Source organism: Ursus arctos, unplaced genomic scaffold (assembly GCF_023065955.2).
Source record: "Ursus arctos isolate Adak ecotype North America unplaced genomic scaffold, UrsArc2.0 scaffold_37, whole genome shotgun sequence".
NCBI classification, from domain to species: Eukaryota; Metazoa; Chordata; class Mammalia; order Carnivora; family Ursidae; genus Ursus; species Ursus arctos.
In genome coordinates, this window is record NW_026623053.1 from 17,704,384 (window position 1) to 17,727,343 (window position 22,960).

Here is a 22,960-nt window from a genome sequence, read left to right on the forward strand (position 1 = left end):
TATATATGTGTATAAAGCTTTACCTACCTAAATTCACAGAGGTTTTCTCCCAGAACATTTATAGTTTTAGGTTTTATATTCATCTTGTGGAATGAAATGTTATTTTACCTTTAAAAAATCAATAAAAATAACTAAAATAACAAACTAAGGAAAGAAAAACAAAAATAATCCCATTCAAGGCCACACGCTACCTTCTTGTTTCAGCTCTTATACTGTAAATGAGTGTTCTTTTTGCAGCTTAGTTAGTGTTAGATTTACTTCATTTTTGTGCCTTTTATTCGTGATTTCACTGTTTCAGACAGCCCCCAAGTTTAGTGCTGAAATACAATCTAGTGCTCCCTGAGTACAAAAAAGTTATGATGTGCATTATGGAGAAAATATGTGTGTTAGATAAGTTTTGTTCAGACATGAGTTGCAGTGCCATTGGCTATGGATTCGATGTTACTAAATCAATAGTATATTTTAACAAGTGTCTTTAAACAGAAACATGCATAAGACAGGGTGATGTTAGTTGGCTGACAAAACTATTAGTTTCAGTTGATTAATTTTTTGTCATTATGGGTCCTAATTTTGGTGCTTGTTTGCATGCCGAGCAATTTGATGCCATGATGAATTTTACCCTTTTGGAAGCTATTTTGTATTCTTATAAAATATTTTTGAGCTTTCTTATCAGATGTACTTAAGTTTTTTGGAAATAGGCCTCTCCTTTTGGGTCATGTTTTCTTTTCTTTTTATTTATTTATTTATCACATTTTTTTAAGGTTTGTTTGTTTGCCAGAGGTAGAGAGAAAGAGCACGAGAGAGAGCAGAAGCAGGGGGAGTGACAGGCAGAGGGAGAAGCAGGCTGCCCACTGAGCAGGGAGCCCAATGTGGGACTCGATCCCAAGATCCTGGGATCATGACCTGAGCCAAAGGCAGATGCTTAACCAACTGAGTCACCCGGGTGTCCCTTTGGTCATGTTTTAAAGATACGCTAGATGTTACCAGAGCAGTGTTTAGGGTTAATTAATCCCCACTACCAAGGCAAGACCCTTCTGAGTACTCTATGCAGTACCTCATGAATCTTGAGGTTTTCTGATCTGGCTGGTGGGAACAACATGCACTATTTCTGGTTTTGTGGAGCCCAGGGCACTGTTGCCTCTAATCCTTTCAGGTGGTTCTTTCCCCAGTTTGGAGTAGTTTACTTACACATGTGCACTCAGTATTCAACCGACTTTTTGAGAAAGGCCCTCTGTACGTCTCTAAAATTTTCTCTTTCTTTGCAGCTGTTTTTTATCTAATAGTCTCTCTTGTGAGTTCCAGCTGCTTTGGTTTCCCCAGATTATATCTCTGCCCTCCCAAATTGTGGAATCAGCTGGGCTCCTCCTTGATTCTTCCCTTTCTGTACCATGTTCTGGAAATTCTCTCAGTTATTAAGCTGGGACAATCATAGGGCTCAACTCTTTTGTTTGTTTGTTTCCTCAGGTCACTGTTCTTTTTTCCTTACAGTCTTAAAAGCTGTCATCTTATATATTTTGCCCATTTTTAAATATTGTTTTGGGGTGTCTGGGTGGCTCAGTCAGTTAAGCGTCTTCCTTCAGTTGAGGGTCCTGGAATCAAGCCCCCGCATTGGGCTCCCTTCTCAGCATGGAGTCTGCTTTTCTCTCTGTCTCTCTCTCTGCCCCTACCCCCAAGTGCGTGCACATGCTCTCTTTCTCTCTCTCTCTCTCTCAAATAAATAAATAAAATCTTTTTAAACATTGATTTAAGTGGAAGGACAAATCCAGATCCTGTTACTCCATCTTGACCAGAAGGACAAGTCTCAGCTGCTCAAAATCTAATCTTAACAAGTACCAGAAATTTTATCATACATGCTAACTTTTTTCTACTCTTAATATTTTTCTTTAAATCAGCTCAACTTTTTAACTAGATAAATAGATTTATTCTTTTTAATGTAATATTCCTTATTTAGTTTTAACATCTAAACATAAAAGCACACCAATAACTGTGCAGTTTTATGAATCTCAGAAAGTCTGGACAAACTGTGTAACCAGCACCCAGATCAAGAAACCAAATATCACCAGTATCCCAGAATTGTCCCTCATCCTCCCTTTCAGTACTCCTTCCAAAACGTAAGCATTATCCTAAGTTTAATAACTAGGTCATTCTTTTGTGTTTTTGAACTTTAAATAAATGAAGTAATAGAAAGTTACGTTCATATGGCATCTGGCTCAGCAGTGTATTTGGGTAGCTTAGAGAATTTTAAAATTTAATTAGACATTAAATTAAATGATACTAGGAGACATTGTAGGCCTAATGTACCTGTTGTATTTTTGTAATATGTATTAAAGTGATACCTAACTGTTAAAAACTGTGTTTTGCAACCTGCATTTTATGTAACATTGTCCTAGAGGGAGCATGGTGGTAGGTGATGCTGGGAAAGTAAGCTAGAACTGGACTCTAGTTTTCCTTGAATGCCAGGCAGAGACTTTTTTTTTTTTTTGCCTTGAAACCAATGTAGCAGCAGTGAGAAGAGTAATCTGTTTATCCTAAGGTTTTAAGAAAATCATACTACTGATAAATCGAGAGATGGTCTAGTGAGGTCACCTGTCCTATTTTTCTCTTCTCTAAAATTTATTCAGTACATGCTTAATTCTTGGGTTCTAAAATTTATTCAGTACATGCTTAACTCTTGGGTTCTGTTATTTTACCTTTTTGTTATGAATGAATCCCTTCTTTTTCTTTTCAGTTTTATTGCCCTTGACTTGGTTCAGGATTTCATTATTTCTTACCTGAACTGTTAGAGTAATCTATGATTGGGTTAAGGGGCACGTACAATCCAACCTGCAACCTTCTGCTGACCCCTGCATCTTCCAGATACACTCTATATGCCAACTTGTGGGTGTTTCCTTCTAAAGCACAGAGCTGATCAAATTGTTTCTGTTCTAGAAATCTTTTAATGTACTATATAAACTCTCTCTCTCTCTCTCTCTCTCTCTCTCTATATATATATATATATATATATAGATCTCCTTCTAAGTAGCTTAACTTTCAGGGAATGGGCCATTTATATGGGTTATTGATGTGAATTTTTGCTTAGACTATTCCTCTAGTCTCCTAACTGGTCTCTTCTTCTATGCATTCCCACCTCCAGACTATTTCTCACCCAGAAACCAGAATTCCTTTTCAGACTTCCACCACATAAACGTGATGCTGTCATTTCCTTGCTCAGGACACTCCATTGGCTACCGTCATAGTTAGGTGATATGTAAAATCCTTGCAATGGATCACAAGGCCCCATGTGATCACCCAGAGCTCTCACCCTTTCTCACTGTGTTTCAGACACATTAGCCTTACTGCTGTTCCTCTAATACTTTTAGGGCCTTTCTATTACTTTTTATTCTGCTTATTAGTCTCCTTTCAAATATGTATATATGGCTTCTCTTCCTTTACCATGCGCTGAAATGTCATTTATTTTAAAAGCGCTTTTCTGGCCACCTTTCTAAATTAGTTTTTCTTTTCCCATCTTCCAAATTACTCCTTTTTTCTCTCACACACCCTTATTTTCCTTCAAAACCTTTACTTCTATCTATCTATCTATCTATCTATCTATCTATCTATCTATCTATCTACCTGTTCAATTTTGGCCCTACTTTCTCTCTTTTTTGTCTCTCTATAATAGAATGTATATATCTCCAGGAAGGTAAGGACATTTTAGAACACTGTAGTCATACTGCTTACAACCGGATGGGTGGACTGCCACAGGAATTTCATAAATATTTGATGAAAGAATAATGAATGAATGAGTGAAGAAATGAATGAATATATTTCTCTTCCCTTAGGCTCACTTTCTTGGAAATGGTTTTGAGTTTAGCTTTGCTGTTACATGTTCCATTTTATATTCTATTATGGAAAAGATATAGTTGATTCACTCTCAGGGTTCGTTTCTTTTCTACCAGCTATAATTTAAATAATACAAGAATAACTCTTAATTAGCTATGCATTAATTTATGACAAATGTTAGCAAAAACCCAATGTTTTGTGAACTGAAAGAACATTTCAAACATCTTTCCTAAGTTTATTTTGTGGTTTGATAGTGTAAATAAAATTTGGTTTGGTGATCTAGGTGTTTGAGCCCCTTTTTGTCTAACATTGCAGTAATATTTTAAAAGTTATGTAAGATTTCAGGTAGAAATTATGCTTGAGAAATGACAATTTCAGATAACATCAAAGCTCCGTATATAGTACTACACCAATCTAGATGAGGCCATTTGTACTATGATCTATATAAACAGTGCTCCCTGGAGATGCACAGTGCTAATGGGCTCAGCTCTGCTCATTTGCTTTTCCTTGATCCCATTTTCTTTCCTTTTCTTCCACTGTGCTACTGACATAACTACTATCCTGAGTTTGATGATTATCATTGCCATGCTTGTTTTAATATGTTTGTCCATAAATGTTAAGTAGAGTTATTTTGCCTTGCACCTTACAATTTTTGCCATAATTTTATTTTTGAAATGTGTCCCATTTGTCCATAGCTAATTCATTTTAAATGTTGTATTGTATTCCATTTTGAATGTTTAGTAATTTATTTATTCTTGCTCCTGTTTTTTGACATTTGGGTTATTTCTAAGTTTTTGCAATTATATAATGCTGTAATAAGCATTTTTTATACATGTTTCCTTGTGTACATGTGCAAGAATTTCTCTAGGGTGCATACCAAAGAGGTGATTTGCCAGGTTATAGGCAAATCTTTAATTTGCCAAGTTGCTCTTCAAATGTCTGTAGAGATATATACACCTGTCTGCAGTGTATGTGAGAGTTTCCTTTATTTCACAAGCTCACAGTATTTGTTATTATTTGACCTTTTAATTTATGTTTTTATGGGTATGAAATGTATCTCAATTTTGTAGTAGCTTTTAAAAATGTTTTTTCAGGGGCACCTGGGTGGCTCAGTCATTAAGTGTCTGCCTTCAGCTCAGGGCGTGATCCCAGGTTCCTGGGATCGAGCCCCACATTGGGCTCCTCTGCTGGGAGCCTTCTTCTTCCTCTCCCACTCCCTCACTTGTGTTCCCTCTCTCGCTGGCTGTCTTTCTCTCTCTGTCAAATAAATAAATAAAATCTTTAAAAAAAAATGTTTTTTCAATGATTAACTGATACTAATTTAATTTAGTAAAAAATTGTTTTCTTTTTATTTTTGCTAAAAGTAAGCATTTTTACATTTTCTCTAATTATGGATTATATATTTTGGTAGCTCTGGTTGAAGAAGTGTATTTTGCACAGAAGGAACGTGATGAAGCTATTATGTCTCGCTTGCGGTTAGCCAATGAAGAGAGAGATGAAGCAGTTGCAAGAGCCAAGCATATGGAAATGTCTCTCAAAGTGTATGTATACATTTAAAACTATATGTGACTTTTGAAGCATTTATAAAGTGTTTGCATTATATGGTGGTTACATATTAAGAAAAGTTACTGATTGTTACATGGTATACCAGTAAATTCTATATTCCCACAGTCATGCTGTAGTAGTTTGCATGTCAGGGATAACAGTCAAAAAAAAAAAGGGGGGTGATGCGAGGGAATACACAGCACTGTCTGTACATTACTCTCTTTACTCCTTCATAGCCCGCTGTTGATATCCTTACTCTGCCTTCCTTTATGATGCCTCTTTTCTTCCCTCTCTTATTATCACTTTTTTTATTTATTTAAACTATGTGAGTCTTTCGGTGCTCTCTGCTTAATATGCTTATTCCTGTTTGTCACTGCTTTTTACTTTTATTAGGTGTATCATAAACTTTAATGACATTTGAAATAGGGCAGAGCCTGAGGATCTACATTTTTAACAAGCAACCGAGGTGATTCTGATATAGGTAAATAATGGGCCACACTTAGATAAATAATGCTCTAGGAATTTCCCAATTTTAATGTGACTTGGGAAATCTTGTTAAAATGTTCATTCTCATTCGGTAAGTATGGAATGGAGCTTAAGATTCTGTTTTCCTTCAAGCCCCCTGATAATGTAAATGATGCCAGTCTAAGGAGTCAGATTTAGGTAAAGGCTCTAGAGCATCTAGAAATATGCTACTTGTAAGATAGGTACAATGTAGTAATGTAATATTTTATGATGACCCATCAATATATGTATTGAGTGTTTGCTCTGCCCGACATTGTACTAGGCTCCGTGGGGGATTACAGTAAAGTACTAATTAAAACATTGTTCATTAGGGAGACAAAAAGTCATTAAATAATTACCATGACAGTGTTCAAGTTGTGATTAGATAATGTAGTTTGTTTTTTGTTTAGATTAATGGCTTCTTTTTTTTTTTTTTTTGAAGACTGATACTCATTATAAGGCATTAAACTCATTGAATAATAGAAATAAACAAACCGAAAAAATTTACCTGAATTCCCCAGTGCCTACTCCCAAATAACTATCTTTATCAATAGAGAAAGGTTTTTCCAAACATTTTCTTTGCTTAAATGGTTAAATACTATTATCTACAAGAATGGATGGTTGATGGTGGTTGAATGGATGTATACATAGAATTAATTTGATAAAAATCAAATAATTCTCTACATGCTGTTTTATTTGAGAGGCAATATAATGTAGAGGTTAACAGCAGAATCCAGATCCAGACATCTGTATTTGAATCTTAGCTCTGTTGCTTCCTAGCTGTACAGCTGAGAACAAATTACTCAGAGTCTCTGGAACTCAGTTTTTTGCCTACAAAATGGGTAAAGAGTGCCTACTTTGTATAAGTTGTTATGAGGACTGAATGACTTAATAAATATTGAAAAGTACCTGTGTCATAGCTGGTGCTGTGTGTTACTTGAATTTGGGAGTAATAGTCAATTAAAGTGAAACTAAAGAAATTTTTGAAACTCATGGAAAGTTTACTTTATACAGTAAGATATATTAATTCCCCAAAGATCCTTCAAAATTTAAGAAAAGAGACTGAAAAACATTAAGATGTTGGAATCATCAGTTCTTTTCGGTTTTTGAAAACATGCAGTGTTTCAGTTAAACAGTATCATTTGACTTTCAGCTATGAAATAAGTTTTAAAATCCTTGTAAAAATTGTATTAGATTCTATAGCCAAAATGCCCCCCTGTTGTTTAATTTTGATTTTATATTTAAAAGGATTGAATAATCATCTGCAACTTTTTTTCATACATGACATTTTATAGCTGGTTTCTTTATTTTGGGAAATCCCTGGGTAACTGAATTTCAGTTTCAGTTTTTTGAGGAAGGACTAAAAATACTTTATGCTCAGATTTAGCATGCCTCAGACTGGCTTTGTGTTATTCTTATATTCAAATTGGTTATGAATGAAATTATTGTGTTAAGTATTTTTTATTCTACACATTGTAAAAATGTTATTCTATTTTTTGACATTGAGTTTGGCTAAAAAGAAGTCAGGTCACAGGTTTTTTTTTTCCTTTACTTATATGTGACTTGTTTTGGTTTTTGGTTTTTGGTTTTTTTTTTCATGCCAGGACACCTGAAGGATTCTTTGTCCTTGAAGTAGAAGAACTTAATCATGGTATTTGTTTTGATTCTTCTTTACTAACGTATTTGGAACCCACCGCATGCCTCACTAAGGACTCTTTGATTCTTCTTTTAGTTCAGGGAAATTTTAGATTTGTGAATTTTATATTCTATTTGTTAGGTTGTTTTAAAGACTCTAATTATTCTTATATTGGGGCCTTTTGTCTTTATTATCTGTTCAATAATTATTTGAATCCCCCTCTTTTTCTCTGCATTCACTGTGATCATCTCAAGCCTTTTCTTCGTATTAGTTATTCCAATTGTCTCTATTCCCGTCCTGATTTTTTCTAGTTCATTTATTAAATTTTTATTTATTTGTTTATGGTTCTCAGCATATTTCCTTAAGTTTTCAACTTCCCTTTTCATTCACTTTTTTGTTTTGGCATCTTCTCTTTGAACTTTTCTTTATTGAATTCATGTTCTTATTATGTTCTAAGAAACCAACAACTGGCAGGAAATTTTTCTTCATTCCTTTGGTTTATATTATTTTTTATATTGTGATCTTTTTTTTGTCATGTGTTTGTGGTGTATTTATAATTGCCATGTCATTTCTCTTCATCTTGCTTGTGTGTAAATTGTCAAGAACTTTTCTTTGTTCTGATATAGTGCAAGTGAATTTTCCTTGATAAGCATTTCTTATTTGAAACCTGTTTACCTTCTCCTCAGAGCTACAGTTTCTTGGCAAAGTATTGCTTTTACATTTCCCTCATGCCAATGGGGTGGGGGGGGGGGGGAGATAGAGGTTGGGAAGATCTCCCTGAGGCTGTACACCCCTTTTGTTGGAGGTTCTGTCCTCTGCCTAAGGGATTTTGTTTGGTGTCTTTCAGTGGACCACAGGCCTGTTCTTGTGTATATCCGGATTCCATGGAGTATTACTTTTGGGCTTTTATTTGTTCCATCAGTATAGTGGAAAATGGCCGCTCTGACACTTCTTCCTCCCTTTGTAAAGATTCTTCTGTAATACAGGCTTCTTCTGTTCAGGGAAGAATTTTACTTTTCTCTGGGCCATCTGCACAACTCATTGGCCTCTCAGGTTATTTCCAAGCTGTGTGGTGTTCCAAGTGAAAAATTCTCAGGATTTGGTGAGCTTACTGTCTTTTCTCCATACCTGTTTTGATGTGTAAAAGAAAAGTTCGGTGAACATGGCCCAAATCATCTTTTTTCTACCCTGCTTTTAAAAATTGCTATGTGATGTCCTACTTCCTTTACTGTTTGACTAATTTTTTTTTAAGAAGGAAATTTTCTTTTTTTTTCTATTTCTATTTCTTTTTCTTTCCTTTTTTTTTAATGATTTTTTATTATATTATGTTAGTCACCATACAGTACATCCCTGGTTTCTGATGTAAAGTTCGATGATTCATTAGTTGCGTATAACACCCAGTGCACCATGCAATACGTGCCCTCCTTACTACCCATCACCGGTCTATCCCATTCCCCCACCCCCCGCCCATCTGAGGCCCTCAGTTTGTTTCTCATAGTCCGTAGTCTCTCATGTTTCATTCCCTCTTCTGATTACCCCCCCCTTTCTTTATCCCTTCTTCCCCTACCGATCATCCTAGTTCTTATGTTCCATAGATGAGAGAAATCATATGATAGTTGTCTTTCTCTGCTTGACTTATTTCACTTAGCATTATCTCCTCCAGTGCCGTCCATGTTGCAGCAAATGTTGAGAATTCGTTCTTTCTGATAGCTGAGTAATATTCCATTGTATATATGGACCACAGCTTCTTAATCCAGTCATCTGTTGAAGGGCATGTCGGTTCCCTCCACGATTTAGCTATTGCGGACAATGCTGCTATGAACATTGGGGTGCATATGGCCCTTCTCTTCACTACGTCTGTATCTTTGGGGTAAACACCCAGTAGTGCAATGGCTGGATCATAGGGTAGCTCAATTTTTAACTTTTTAAGGGACCTCCACACTGTTTTCCAGAGTGGCTGTACCAAGTTGCATTCCCACCAACAATGTAGGAGGGATCCCCTTTCTCCACATCCTCTCCAACAATTGTTGTTTCTTGCCTTGTCAATTTTTGCCATTCTAACTGGCGTAAGGTGGTATCTCAGTGTGGCTTTGATTTAAATTTCCCTGATGGGTAATGATTTTGAACATTTTTTCATGTGTCTGTTAGCCATTTGTATGTCTTCATTGGAAAAGTGTCTGTTCATATCTTCTGCCCATTTTTTGATTTGTTTATTTGTTTCTCGTGTATTGGGCTTGAGAAGTTCTTTGTAGATCTTGGATACCAGTCCTTTATCTGTAGTGTCATTTGCAAATATAGTCTCCCATTCCGTGGGCTGCCTCTTAGTTTTTTTGACTGTTTCCTTGGCTGTGCAGAAGCTTTTTATCTTGATGAAGTCCCATAAGTTCATTTTATCTTTTGTTCTCTTGCCTTTGGAGATGTGTCATGAAAAAGGTTGCTTTGGCCGATGTCGTAGAGGTTGCTGCCTATGTTCTCCTCTAGAATTTTGATGGATTCCTGTCTCACATCGAGGTCTTTCATCCATTTAGAGTTTATTTTTGTGTATGGTGTGAGAGAGTGGTCAAGTTTCATTCTTTTGCATGTAGCTGACCAATTTTCCCAGCACCATTTATTGAAGAGACTGTCTTTATTCCACTGGATGTTTTTTTCCTGCTTTGTCAAAGATTAGTTGCCCAAAGAGCCGAGGGTCCATTTCTGGGTTCTCTATTCTGTTCCATTGGTCTATGTGTCTGTTTTTGTGCCGGTACCATGCTGTCTTTGTGATCACAGCTTTGTAGTACAGCTTGAAATCCGGCATTGTGAAGCCCCCAGCTTTGTTTTTCCTTTTCAACAATTCCTTGGCGATTCGGGGCCTTTTCTAGTTCCATACAAATTTAAGGACTATTTGTTCCAGTTCTTTGAAAAATGTCATTGGTATTTTGATCGGGATAGCACTGAAAGTGTAGATTGCTCTGGGTAGCATGGACATTTTAACTATGTTAATTCTTCCGATCCATGAGCATGGAATATTTTTCCATCTTTTTGTGTCTTCTTCAATGTCTTTCAAGAGTGATTTGTAGTTTCCAGAATATAGATCCTTTACGTCTCTGGTTAAGTTAATTCCAAGATAACGTATGATTTTTGATGCTATTGTAAATGGGATGAATTCCCTAATTTCTCTTTCTTCAGTCTCATTATTCGTGTATAGAAATGCAACTGATTTCTGAGCATTGATTTTGTATCCCGCCACATTACTGAATTGCTCTATAACTTCTAGTAGTTTGGGAGTGGATTCTTTTGGGTTTTCCATATAGAGTATCATGTCATCTGCGAAGAGAGACAGTTTGACTTCTTCTTTGCCTATTTGGATACCTTTGATCCCTGTTTGTTGTCTGATTGCTGTTGCAAGGACTTCTAGTACTACATTGAATAATAGTGGCGAGAGTGGGCATCCTTGTCGTGTTCCTGATCTTAGGGAAAAGGCTTCCAGCTTTTCCCCATTGAGTATAATATTTGCTGTAGGCTTTTCAAAGATGGCTTTTATGAGATTGAGAAATGTACACTCTATTCCTACACTCTGAAGGGTTTTAATCAGGAAAGGATGCTGCATTTTGTCAAATGCTTTTTCTGCATCAATTGAGAGGATCATATGGTTCCTGAGTCTTTTCCTGTTGATATGATGTATCACGCTGATCGATTTGCGAATGTTGAACCACGCTTGCATCCCAGGTTATGAATCCCACTTGGTCATGATGGATAATCCTTTTAATGTACTGTTGGATTCTATTAGCAAGGATCTTGTTGAGGATTTTGGCGTGTTTGACTAATTTTTTATCTTCTGTTCATGTGGCAGATTTCTGTGTTTAGATTTCACTCCACTGTCTTTACTTGGACTTCTTTTTTTCCCCCAATAAACTTCTTATTTTAGAATACTTTTAGGTTTACAGAAAGTTTGCAAAGATAGTACAGGGAGTTTCCATACAGCCACCTGCCAGTTTTCCTTTTTGTTAACAGCTGAGGTTATTATGGTATATATGTCACAGGGGAAAAAGCAACATTGATACATAAACTCCACACTCTAGATTTCACTAGTTTTTCTCATGTCCTTTTTATGTTCCAAGATCCCATCCAGGATCCCATATGAATTTAGTTGCTATGTCTCCTTGCCTACCGTAGTCCTGTTTTCTCAGACTTCTCTTGTTTTTCATGACTTTGACAGTTTTCAGGAGTATTGGTCAGGCATTTGATAGAATGTTATTCAATTTGGGTTTTTCTGAATTTTTTCTCATGGTTAGACTGAGGTATTTTGGGGGGACAAAGAATACAGGACTGAAGTGCCATTCTCATCATATTATTTCAACATCATGCTATCAACATGACTTAACACGAGTGATGTTAATCTTGGTCACCTAGCCAAGGTAGTGCTTACCATGTTTCTCCACTGTAAAGTTACTTACCAACATTCCCCTTTCATATTCTTTGAAGCAGATTACTTAAGTGCAGCCCATACTCAGAGGTGGGGATAAGGGGTGTGGGCTGAGAGCTTAACTGAGCTCTACTTCCCTCATGGAAAATACCTACATAAATTATTTATAATTTTGATTTGTCTCCTCTCCCTCATTTATTTGTTTGTTTATGTTAGTATAGACTCATTGATACTCGTTTAATACTTTGGGTTATAATCTAATACCGTGTTATTTATTTTGTTGCTTGAAGTATTCCAGCTCGGCCATTGGAAGCTCTTTCAGTTGGCCTCCATAGCCCTTTGACATGTCCCCATCCTTTTGGTTTTTAAACACTTTTCTTCCTTTTCTGGCACTACAGGATGCCCTTGGATCATGTGTTGTAGGGATGTATAGGGATGTGCCTCACCCATAAAATCAGCCATTCCTCAAAGGGCCGTGATTCCTTTTGTTGGAAAACGGTTATTAGAAACCAAGGTCTGGATGCTGGGTGTGCTCATTGTTACTTGTTGTGACCACTTTTAGGCCCAATCAGCAGAAAGAGCTAGGAAATACATGTATGTATACTAACTAATATACATACACATGTATGAAATTATTCGTGTATGTATCTATCGGTATCTTTATTAAGCTAAATCTGAATTCATACTTATTTCTCTGATTCTAATCCAGTGCCACATATTTCATTCTGGGTTTCTCCTTTTTCTTATGTGTAATTTCCTCTCCGACAGTAAGAAACCTGTTCTCCATCCCCCACCATCCATCATTTCCTTATTCCTTCTACCCCACTATACGTTATAACTCTTTCAGATTCATTAAGGTACATCCCCATGAGAAACAACTTGACCTACTAGAGTACACTGTTCATGTATAGTTCCTTTAGTCTTTAATCTTACAGTTTCCAAAGTACCACCTTCCAAAGTTACTTAGAAGGGCTCTTCTTTTTTCCCTCTACCTCCTTAAGTGAAGTTATGTAATATAGTTTGTAATATAGTCAGGCTCTTTTTCATAGTCCTCATACTATCCTAGGATCGTCTCACCTCCTGGTGATTCTTTTTCTGATTTTGGGGGATTTTGAATAAAGTTGCTTTAATTTAAGCATTTGCATACAGGTTTTGTGTGGACATATGCTTTCAAATCTGTTGACATGATTCCTGGGACCTACGTTTAATCTATGTTAACTTTAGAAGAAACTGCCAAAGTCTCTTCCAGAGTGGCTCTACGACACCATTTTGTATTCCCATCAGCATGAATGGTTTTTTGTTCTCTTAATGGTGTGTTTAGCAGAACATAAGTTTTAAATATTGATGAAATTCAATTTATTGATTTTTTTTTTTCTTTCATGGATTATACTTTTGGTATTGAATCTAAAACTCATTGCCATATATAAGGTCACACAGGTTTTTTGAAATCCTTTCTTGAAACTTATAAATTTCATGTTTTACATTTAGATCTGTGATTTTTTGAGTTAGTTTTTGTGTAAGGTAGGTGGTACTTGTGGTGGTGGTGAGTTTTTTGTTTTTTGCCTATGGACCTTCATTTATTCCAGTACCATTTATTGAAAAGGCCATCATTTTTCTATTAAATTTCATTGGTACTTTTGTCAAAACTCAGTTAACTATATGAGTGTGGATTAATTTCTGGACTTTATTTTCTGTTCTATTGATCTGTGTGTCTATCCCTTTGCCAATACCACATAGTATTGATTACTGAATCTTTATAGTGTCTGAAATCTGATAATGTTAGCCTTCTAATTTTGCTTTTTTATTACAAAATTGTTTTGGCTATTATAGTACCTTTGCTTTTCAGTATGCCTTTTAAAATCAGTTTGTTTATATCAACAAAAACATTTGCTGGGGATAGATGTTTTTATTTATTTTTTAAAGATTTTATTTATTTGACAGAGAGAGCATAAGCGGGGGGGCGGGGGGAGTGGGGGGGGCGCGGCAGGCAGAGGGAGAGGGAGAAGCAGGCTCCCTGCTGTGCAGGGAGCCTGATGTTGGTCTGGATCCCAGAACCCTGGGATCATGACCTGAGCGGAAGGCAGCCGCTTAACTGACTGAGCCACCCAGGCACCTCGGGCCAAATGTTTTTAAACATAACTTTTCAAAGTAGATGCCTTTTTTATTTTTATAACTTTACAGCTCTTCTTTGGGGATTTGCAAGTACTATTACACTCAGTTTATCAGCTACTGAGCAGTGATGTGTTTACATGTAATTCGTGACTGTAATCTTGTTACCTAGGTTGATTACCAATTTTATTCACGAAATTTGCTTCTAAATAGATTTTGTTTCTTTTCAGAAATCAAAATCACATCCCAAAGATAACAGATCAGCTTTTTATACAATGTCACAACTCCTTGAGGTAGATGATGCGTGTACTTATAGGTGAAAAAACTTTGAGTGGCTGACTATTTGCTCAGAGTCAAAGTCAATTACACATTGTAGGACTTATCTATCTCAGACTTACATAGGCAACTCAAACTTACCATATCCCAAATGGAATTTACTAATTCATTTTTAAACCTTATTCTCCCTTGACCTCTTGTCCCAGTCAGTGGCGCAACCATCTGCCCACATATCCAAATCAAAACTTCTTCCTCAGAGCCTCTACTAGTTTGGTCTCTTAGTTTTGTTCATTCTCTCTTTAATTGATGGCTCTAAATTGAGCCTATCTTTCTTTACATTTTTTTTTTTTACCTGCCATTGTCTACTTTAATTTGTACATACATTTGTTCCAGTTTTTATTACAATATATTAAAATTAGGGTTCCTTGAGGCAGACCCTTTCTCATTTGTTCTTTGTAGCATTTATATTAAGGGAGAAATGGGAAAGGGAGTAAAGAAAAACCCTCAATCCCAAGCCCTTTCTTTTAGTTATTTAGTCCATTCAATAAATATTTATTGAATATGTACTATGTGTCAGGTTACTCAGAACACAGCATTATGGCCCAGTTTAGTTGAGAAAATAGACATTAAAGAAATAACTACATAAATACTAAAATAATATTAATTGATATGAATAATTATTGGTTCTTAGGAACAGTTTGTAGTCCACTTCTACAGTTTTATAGTCTAGGGGTGCAGATTGGGGAGATCAGGAAAAATCATACATAAGAGGGAAGAACAACAACTTTAAAAGAATGGTATGTCAGCATAGTTTTAAATGTCACTGTGCATGCTCCTTTCTACTCAGTTGACATCTATAGGTTCTGAACTTTCAATAGTGCATTTTAGATGAATTCCTTATTAAGACAGAACCAATTTATAATTGATCTTTGCTTGACTGAAAGGCATATTTGGAGGCACTGAGTTATAGGTTGAAATAATACACATTATTTCACATCTCTTTTTGTTTTAATTCCTTATTTCTTGGTTCCTATAATCTTCAAATTCCTTCTGTCATTTTCATTTTTGCCAGTTCTGATCTACTTCTGTCTTTTTGTGATGTCTGTTTTGTCTATATTCTACTTCTGCCTTCCCTTACCCCTTGAATCTTCAATGCTTTTTTCTGTTTCACTTTTATCCAAAACTAGGAAAAAAGTAAAAAAGATTCAAGTTAAAATAAATAAAATTTGGGGCACCTGGGTGGCTCAGTCATTAAGTGTCTGCCTTTGGCTCAGGGCGTGATCCCGGCGTCCTGGGATCAAGCCCCACATCAGGCTCCTCCGCTATGAGCCTGCTTCTTCCTCTCCCACTCCCCCTGCCTGTGTTCCCTCTCTCGCTGGCTGTCTCTCTCTGTCAAATAAATAAAATCTTTTTAAAAAAATAACTAAAATTTACTTACTAATATAGACACATTTGTGTATGTATATTCCAACTTTTGAGATCATGACATTCAGTCTGTTCAGTTTTTCTTTTTAACATATTAAGGTGGCACTGTGTAAAAATGAAAGAGAATAAAAAACAATTCAGAGATTTTTGATTAGGTGAACACAAGTTCCTTTTATCATTTGAGGTCAAAGTTTAGCTGCTTCCCATTGAACAAGGTGAATGACTATAGGTTCAGAAAGGAAAGACATGATATTGACTGATCTAGGGATAAATCAAGAAATGTGACATTTAATGCATGGGTCTTTTCACTTAGAGTGCAGGGGTGTCAGTCAGAATATGCACAGTATAGGAAATCAATTGAAACTTGAGCCCATGGACATTTACTTCAGCAAAATTCTTACTAATTATCATGACTATGTCTGGTTAGACTGTTATAGGCATAATTTAGTTTCCAAAAGGTTGAGATTCTTTTGTATCATTGTAAATCTCCTATTAATGATACATAATTTATAGTTTGCCAACTGTATTTCATATAATCAACTATACTTTCAATCTTTATTAAACCAGTAAAGCCTTATGTATTCTACATGTTGCTAGTAAACCTTAAGCCTCTAACAAGTCATTTTATATAGAAAATAGAAAGCCTGGTAAACTGTTTAAAATTGTCTTCTTAAGGGACGCCTGGGTGGCTCAGTGGGTTAAGCATTTGCCTTTGGCTCAGGTCATGATTCCAGGGTCCTGGGATCAAGTCCCGCATCGAGCTCCTTGCTCAGTGGGAAACCTGCTTCTCCCTCTGCCTGCTGTTCCCCCTGCTTGTGCTCTCTTTCAAATAAAATTGTCTTCTTTTTTCTAAAAGTAGGTTGTTTGCCTAATTTTTATGTTTTCTTAAGTCATAACGATAAGTGATGTCCTTATAAGACTGAATTTTATTTTCTGAAATCCACATTTTTGGGTGATTAGTCTTTAACTAGATAGTGAGTGATCCAACTCAGAAAAATATGTCACAGTTGGCACTTAGAGTGTTTTAACATCAAAGATCTGGCCTCATTTTTCAGTGCTCTATATCAGGGATGAGCAAAGTAAAGACCTATGGTGCACATCCATCCCTCCAGTTGTTTTCGTGAATAAAGTCTTATTGGAGCACAGCCACACCTGTTCATTTACATATTATCTTTGGATGCTTTTGTACTAGAAAGGCAGCATTTAGTAACTGCAACAGAGAACATACAGCAAAGTCTAAAATACTATATGACTGTTTACAGAAAGTTTGCTGATCTTTGCTGTAAATAATCTAGTTGAAACTAAATTATGATGTACTTAATCTTTGATATCTATGACAAGTACTTCCTGAAACTTTTAAAGAAATACAAATAGAGAAATATAAATATTAGCCTTTTCTCTTTCCAGACTTGTGTTTATATTGAAAGTTATTTGTTTTTATGTAATTTTTCAACTCTCAGATTAACCATTTGGTCATTTTCATTAAAGTTTTAGTTTTCTCTTAATGAGCATTTATCACTGTACTTATAATGGATAACCATAGAGCAAAATTAGATCAATTATAAAGGATAGGGCGCCTGGGTGGCTCGTTCGGTTAAGCGTCTGCCTTTGGTTCAGGACATGATTCCAGGGTCCTGGGATCGAGCCCCATATCAGGTTCCCTGCTCAGCAGTGAGTCTGCTTCTCTTCTCTCCCACTCTCCCTGCTTGTGCACTCTCTGTCAAATAAATAAATAAAATCTTTTTAAAAATTATAAAGGATAATAATAAAGCAAAATTGAGATCCAAATAAATGCTAAGTGGTTGACCTCGTGCCCTGCATATCAGACCTGGCACACCTACCAAAACATGATTCAAATTCACCCATCAGCAAAATGATAAGTCACTATACCTTAGGTACTTCTAAGGGCAATCATATATATTATTTGTAGCTGTAATGCTAGATTCATGTGGAAAGGATTTAGTATAACCTTTGATAAGAAAATTTTAATTTTTAAAAAATTTTAGTTTTTAGTAGAGAAATCTAATATTATACTAAATACAACTATCTTAACCATATCCTCTTGAAAGATATTAATATAAAACATTCAGACTCTTCATTTGTGTCTCCTTAAAGTAATAATTCTTCTTCACCTTACAATTCCTGAAAAAAACTTATAGGTATCACATAGAAATTGCATACACTGTGTTGTGTTGATTATTTTGAATGTACAAACTAGGTAACTTCACTACACTGTTATTTTCTTCCTAATCATATATGTAGTTCTTTGGAACAAAAGAAGGACATTTATAACCTTGAGATCTAAACTTTGTTTTTTTGCAAGAGTTTCCAGTAACCTACTAATCTGAGTATTTAGTTTTCATGTATCTTTTCATTTTAAATTATCGAGTTTAAGAAATTAATTATGAAATTTATAAGAATTTAAATTGAATCTCCTTTGGAAACTGCTGTAATTAGCTCATGGTCTGATTTTGTCTAAAAAGAACAATATTAAGGGAACTATTTCTCACTACATATGGCTTCCTTAAAAATGATATTTAGCCAACCAGTATCTGATGGTTAAATGCTACTGATGTTTTTCAAATAGTTTTATATGATCATAAATAAGCGTAAGAATTTTGTTATCTTATACTTTTCACTGTGTTTTTAATTGATTAAAAAAAGAAATGATTATCTTCAGAGTTTTTGGAGAACAAGCTTTTATGAAGCAGGGTATTTGAAAACTGTTGATTTATTTTGGGAGAAATGTGAAATGTGAATCCAAGTGGACATTACTAGTTTGAGATATACTAAGTATACATAATTCAAAATTACTATGCCATCCTGTAAATTTATGCCATTTATGTATGTGTAGAAATAGTTTTTGATAGGGGCGCCTGGGTGGCTTAGTCACTTAAGTGTCTGCCTTCAGCTGGGGTGATGATCCCAGGGTCCTGCACTGGGCTCCCTGCTCAGCAGGGAGCCTGCTTCTCCCTCTCCCTCTGCCACTCCCTCTGCTTGTGCTCTCTCTTGCAGTCTCTCTCAAATAAATAAATAAATTCTTTAAAAAAAAAAAAGAAATACTTTTTTTTGTATGTTTATTTTTTTCCTGTCAAAAATTCAATGTTCTAAATTTCTCTTCATGAATGTAGCAATTTCATTGAACTGTGGAGTTTGGAACAATTTTGTAATAAATTTATTAAGTTTCTCTATATCTTTTCCAAGTATCCTTTTTTATTGTGGTAAACATTAAATCATAGGAGCCCAGAAATTGGGGGGGGGGGGAATGTGAGAAAACAGGAACTTATATATCTAAACATTTTAATTTTTAATTTAATATTAATACAATTCAAAATAATGGAGCCATTTCTAAAATCTACATCATTTTACTGATAGCCATTACAGATTTTCATTTAATTTACCCAATTTAATGGCTGCCTAAATTACATTATAGACATTTTCTAAGCTATGTCATTTAGAGCTTCTTTCTTTACCTTTCCTGCATTTGTTCAATTCACCAACATCAAAAAAATTTTCAGTAAGCACTATGACTCTTCTAAGACAAAATGCATTTATGAGAAGAACCAGTTTACTTCCTTAGTCTTTAAATTGAATAATTCTATATATGTAATGAAAGAGAGAAAATAACATTAATCATCTAAAAGCATGGTCCAGTTTGGTCAGCCTTTCTATATGATGTATTTGTTTTAACAAATAGATAGCAGCAGGAGATTTTCAGTTCAAATTTAGAGGTCATTATTTGTCTTTGCTTTTGAGGGAACATAGTTAAACTTTGCAATAAAAATACTTGCCTTGTTTTATTTGTGATGAAGTCCAAAAAACCAGAGGAAATACAGTTTTTGGTAAGAATTGAAAGTCCAGGAATAAATATAATGATGAGAAGTAGTGCTTCTATCACTAGGGAACTTTCCTCATCTAAGCACATATGAACAATTGATCCTTGTAGTCATATATAGCAGTAAACATTAATAACTTAACAGTCTGAAGTCAGTGCAGAAGATATGGAGCATTATTGAAAGATGGAGTCGAGCAGGTGGCACTTTAATATGTTCAGTGTCATGGTTGACTCTAAAGACTAGTCGAATGAAATTACTTGAGGTTCTAAAGATTTAAAAAGCGAACTCATTTTGCTGCACTAAGGAAATGCTACTGATCAGGCTTTCTGTGTCCCTTTTTTCTAGGCTAGAAAATATTAACCCTGAAGAAAATGACATGGTAAGCCATTCTCTGAGGAGATTTCTTGATGTCAGTCTTATATCTTAGAGGCTTAAGTTCAATTGAGTGGGTTTCAAGAACTAAGATGTGGGAAAAAGAAGAATTGACACACTAATAATGTACATCTTTGCTGCAATATGAAAATTCAATAACTTCACTCAGTCAATTTACAATTCACATGTGCCTATTAATTAAAACCCTATATTAAATAAAATATATTAAAACTCCATGTCTGACTAACATATAATGGTGTTGGTAGACATTACAGGAATTACTGAACAGAATAAACAACGCAGACACAGGAATAGCTATTCAGAAGAATGGAGCTGTAATTGTGGATAGAATCTACAAGACCAAGGAATGTAAAAAGAGAATCACTGCAGAAGAAATGAATGCGGTGATAGAAGAGCGGGATGCTGCTTTGTCTCAGGTAACTGCATGTATCTGTAAAAGCATTTCCCCCCATTTCTTTACCGTTAAAAAATGACCTTTCCCCACATAGTCTTAATTCAAATTAGTTTTTAGCATCTGATTAACACCACAATGATTAGATGTATTAAAATAGTCACAAATTTTGTTAGACCATTCTTCAAATACATGCATCCTCATTTCTGAATAAAACTGTTAGGTTGTTATAAAAATTTAGTTATATTTAAAAAAAAGAATTTAGTTTTATTCTTTAAAGTAATCACTTTTATATGAGACTTCTTACTTGAGTCTCAGTTTTGTGAGGGCTGAGATTATGTCTTTATTACTGCTTTATTCCCAGTGCCTAATTCAGTGCCTTTTAGTAAACATTGATAAATGAATCAAATTATTAGTGTATTCTTTTCTGAACATTACTTACACCTTCCTGCTCTAACTGAAACCTGATTCCCTCCCCGAGGATACTGCTTCCACTGCAGTCCTCTCAAGTAGTGATCGTTCTCCGTCCCACAGCCGTTACACCAGTGGGCTTAGAGGCTTGTTCCGCATTAGTGTTTTTACATTGTTGTTCCTTTTTTCTCTCTAAACACCTCGAGCTTTGAAGCGCGGGCCTCAGATTGTACCACCCAGTAGGCACTCCCGGTACAGTGCTGGGCACACTCCAGTGGTGCTTCCCTCATTTCTTGAAGATCTTAAGACATATTTCATGGTCTCTTTCTTCAGCACACTCTTGTGGTTTTGAATTATGAAAAACAATTCTTGGTGATTTAAATTTCTATACAGATGATTCTTTCCCTGTTCTGGCCTCTCATCTCTTTGAATTTCTCTCCTCTCATCATCATGTGTTCTGCTCTACTTCCGCCATCCACCCTATGGTCATATCCTATTTCTGACCAGCACTTAAACTATCTTTCCAGTTCACTTAACTCCAGAACTCTGAGTAGCAAATTTCAACTCCACTGGCACCGATTTCTGTTGAATTTACCACTTATTTTCCTATTCCCTCAAGCCTCCTGTTCCCACTTCCCTCTTTACGGAGGGCTCACCTAATTATCACCAATTTGCATATAATATAACCTCAGTTCTCTTGGCCTTTTGTCCTACTCACCAAGCAAAACCTAAGCCTTTTATATTTAATTTTCTGCCTGTTCTACACCTTCGCAGCTTTATATGAGAGAAGAACATCACACAGATTTGCCAACTAACCCTTAAATTCATGACCATTGTCTTGAGGTAGGCCCTTGGTGTTGCCCGGCATTTTTCTGGCCTTTTGTTAGTCCATTCAAGGACTGTTTTATCTCCCTTCTCTCTTTAGATATCCAACCTTCTGCTTTTCCCGACCATTTCACCCACCAGCCTTCCTGCATTTGTACCCATATACTCTGCCTTTTGTATTTTATTTCTTACGTAGTACATGCCCTTGTTTAAGGACAATGTATTTCTATACTAGTTCTCGTCTTTTCTTGCTTGCTTAAGGTTATCACTTAATCAATTGCCTCTTTTCTCTCCTACTTCATAGAATGTTTCCTATTAGTTCATTTTTATCACTCTATAAAATAGTTTACTCTCTCCCATGGAGGCTGGATAGAAGTTTTGGTAAGTCTTAGTCTACCTGTGGCTCAGCCCAGTACTTTTGGTAAGGCTTCCCAAACAGAGCTGATACTCAGAAGGACCCTACTTCTGGCAAAACTTGTACTCTGGTGTTTATGTCCTCACCATTTAAGACTGTGGAACTCTCCATTATGCTTTTCAGAGGCTTTAGGGCTTGGCTTTTTAATTTCAAGCCCTGTACAGGTTTGGGATTTATCAAATGATTTGGGGGAGAAATAAGTCTCGGATCTCCAATTTTGTCACTTCAGTCCTGCACAGCTACCTAAAGCTTCGATGATTTCTCTGTCCTCCAACATGAGCCCTCTGTGCAGTCAAAGGCTGGCTTCCCAGCCCCTTACCCAGGCCTGGAATCTTTAAAACTCAGGGGTAAAAAAATGACTGCAGATCTGCAAACCACTCTCTTCAGAATCTTAGCCACTCAACTTATTGTTGGAGCTGCAGCCTTCTGACGTCTTTAAACTGGATTTTTAAATTTAATCTGACTTTTCTTGTTTTTGGCTGGAGCACTGTTTTGCCACAAATGATTTCCAGATAGGATGTGGAGAACTGACATTTATCTTCAGGTTAGATTTGGAAAAAGTCCTTAAACTTCTAAAATGAACAAACTGTTTTTACCATTTTGTGTCTTACTAACAGTATGCAATCTTGAGTCATTCAATATATTGTTGAAGAGATAGCCAAATTGTTTGTAAGTACTTGGAAACAATTATAGTGTGAACTCAAACATTTGATTTTTTTATCATTTATTTTCTTAAGTTAACTGAAAATAAACACATAGAGCCTAATTCAATATTGACTGCTACCCATTCCTTCTTTCTCTCTATCCTTTGCTTGCTACCTTTCATGATACATAAAGATAAAGAAATCAACATTTGGCAATATTTACCAACATGCCTTTATTTATAAATAGATATTATCCATCATTACAGTGTATTTATTATTTATCTATTGCATGTCTTTATTATGTTTTGTGAAGAAGCAGTTGT

At 35.7% G+C, this 22,960-nt stretch overlaps 1 protein-coding gene across 13 annotated transcripts in view; it reads left to right on the plus strand.

The window, feature by feature from the left end:
- Positions 1 to 22,960, plus strand: part of MIPOL1 (mirror-image polydactyly 1) — a 357,607-nt gene that overhangs the window by 93,406 nt on the left and 241,241 nt on the right. For all 13 annotated transcript variants that reach the window (XR_008957207.1, XR_008957208.1, XR_008957210.1 and 10 more), the window contains 3 exons: positions 5,234 to 5,363; positions 19,904 to 19,937; positions 20,197 to 20,367. Coding sequence is in view for 7 of the 13 variants with exons in the window: in XM_057306421.1 (XP_057162404.1) it covers positions 5,234 to 5,363; positions 19,904 to 19,937; positions 20,197 to 20,367 (335 nt within the window). In the remaining 6 variants the exon portion in view is untranslated. The remainder of the gene's footprint in view (positions 1 to 5,233; positions 5,364 to 19,903; positions 19,938 to 20,196; positions 20,368 to 22,960) is intronic.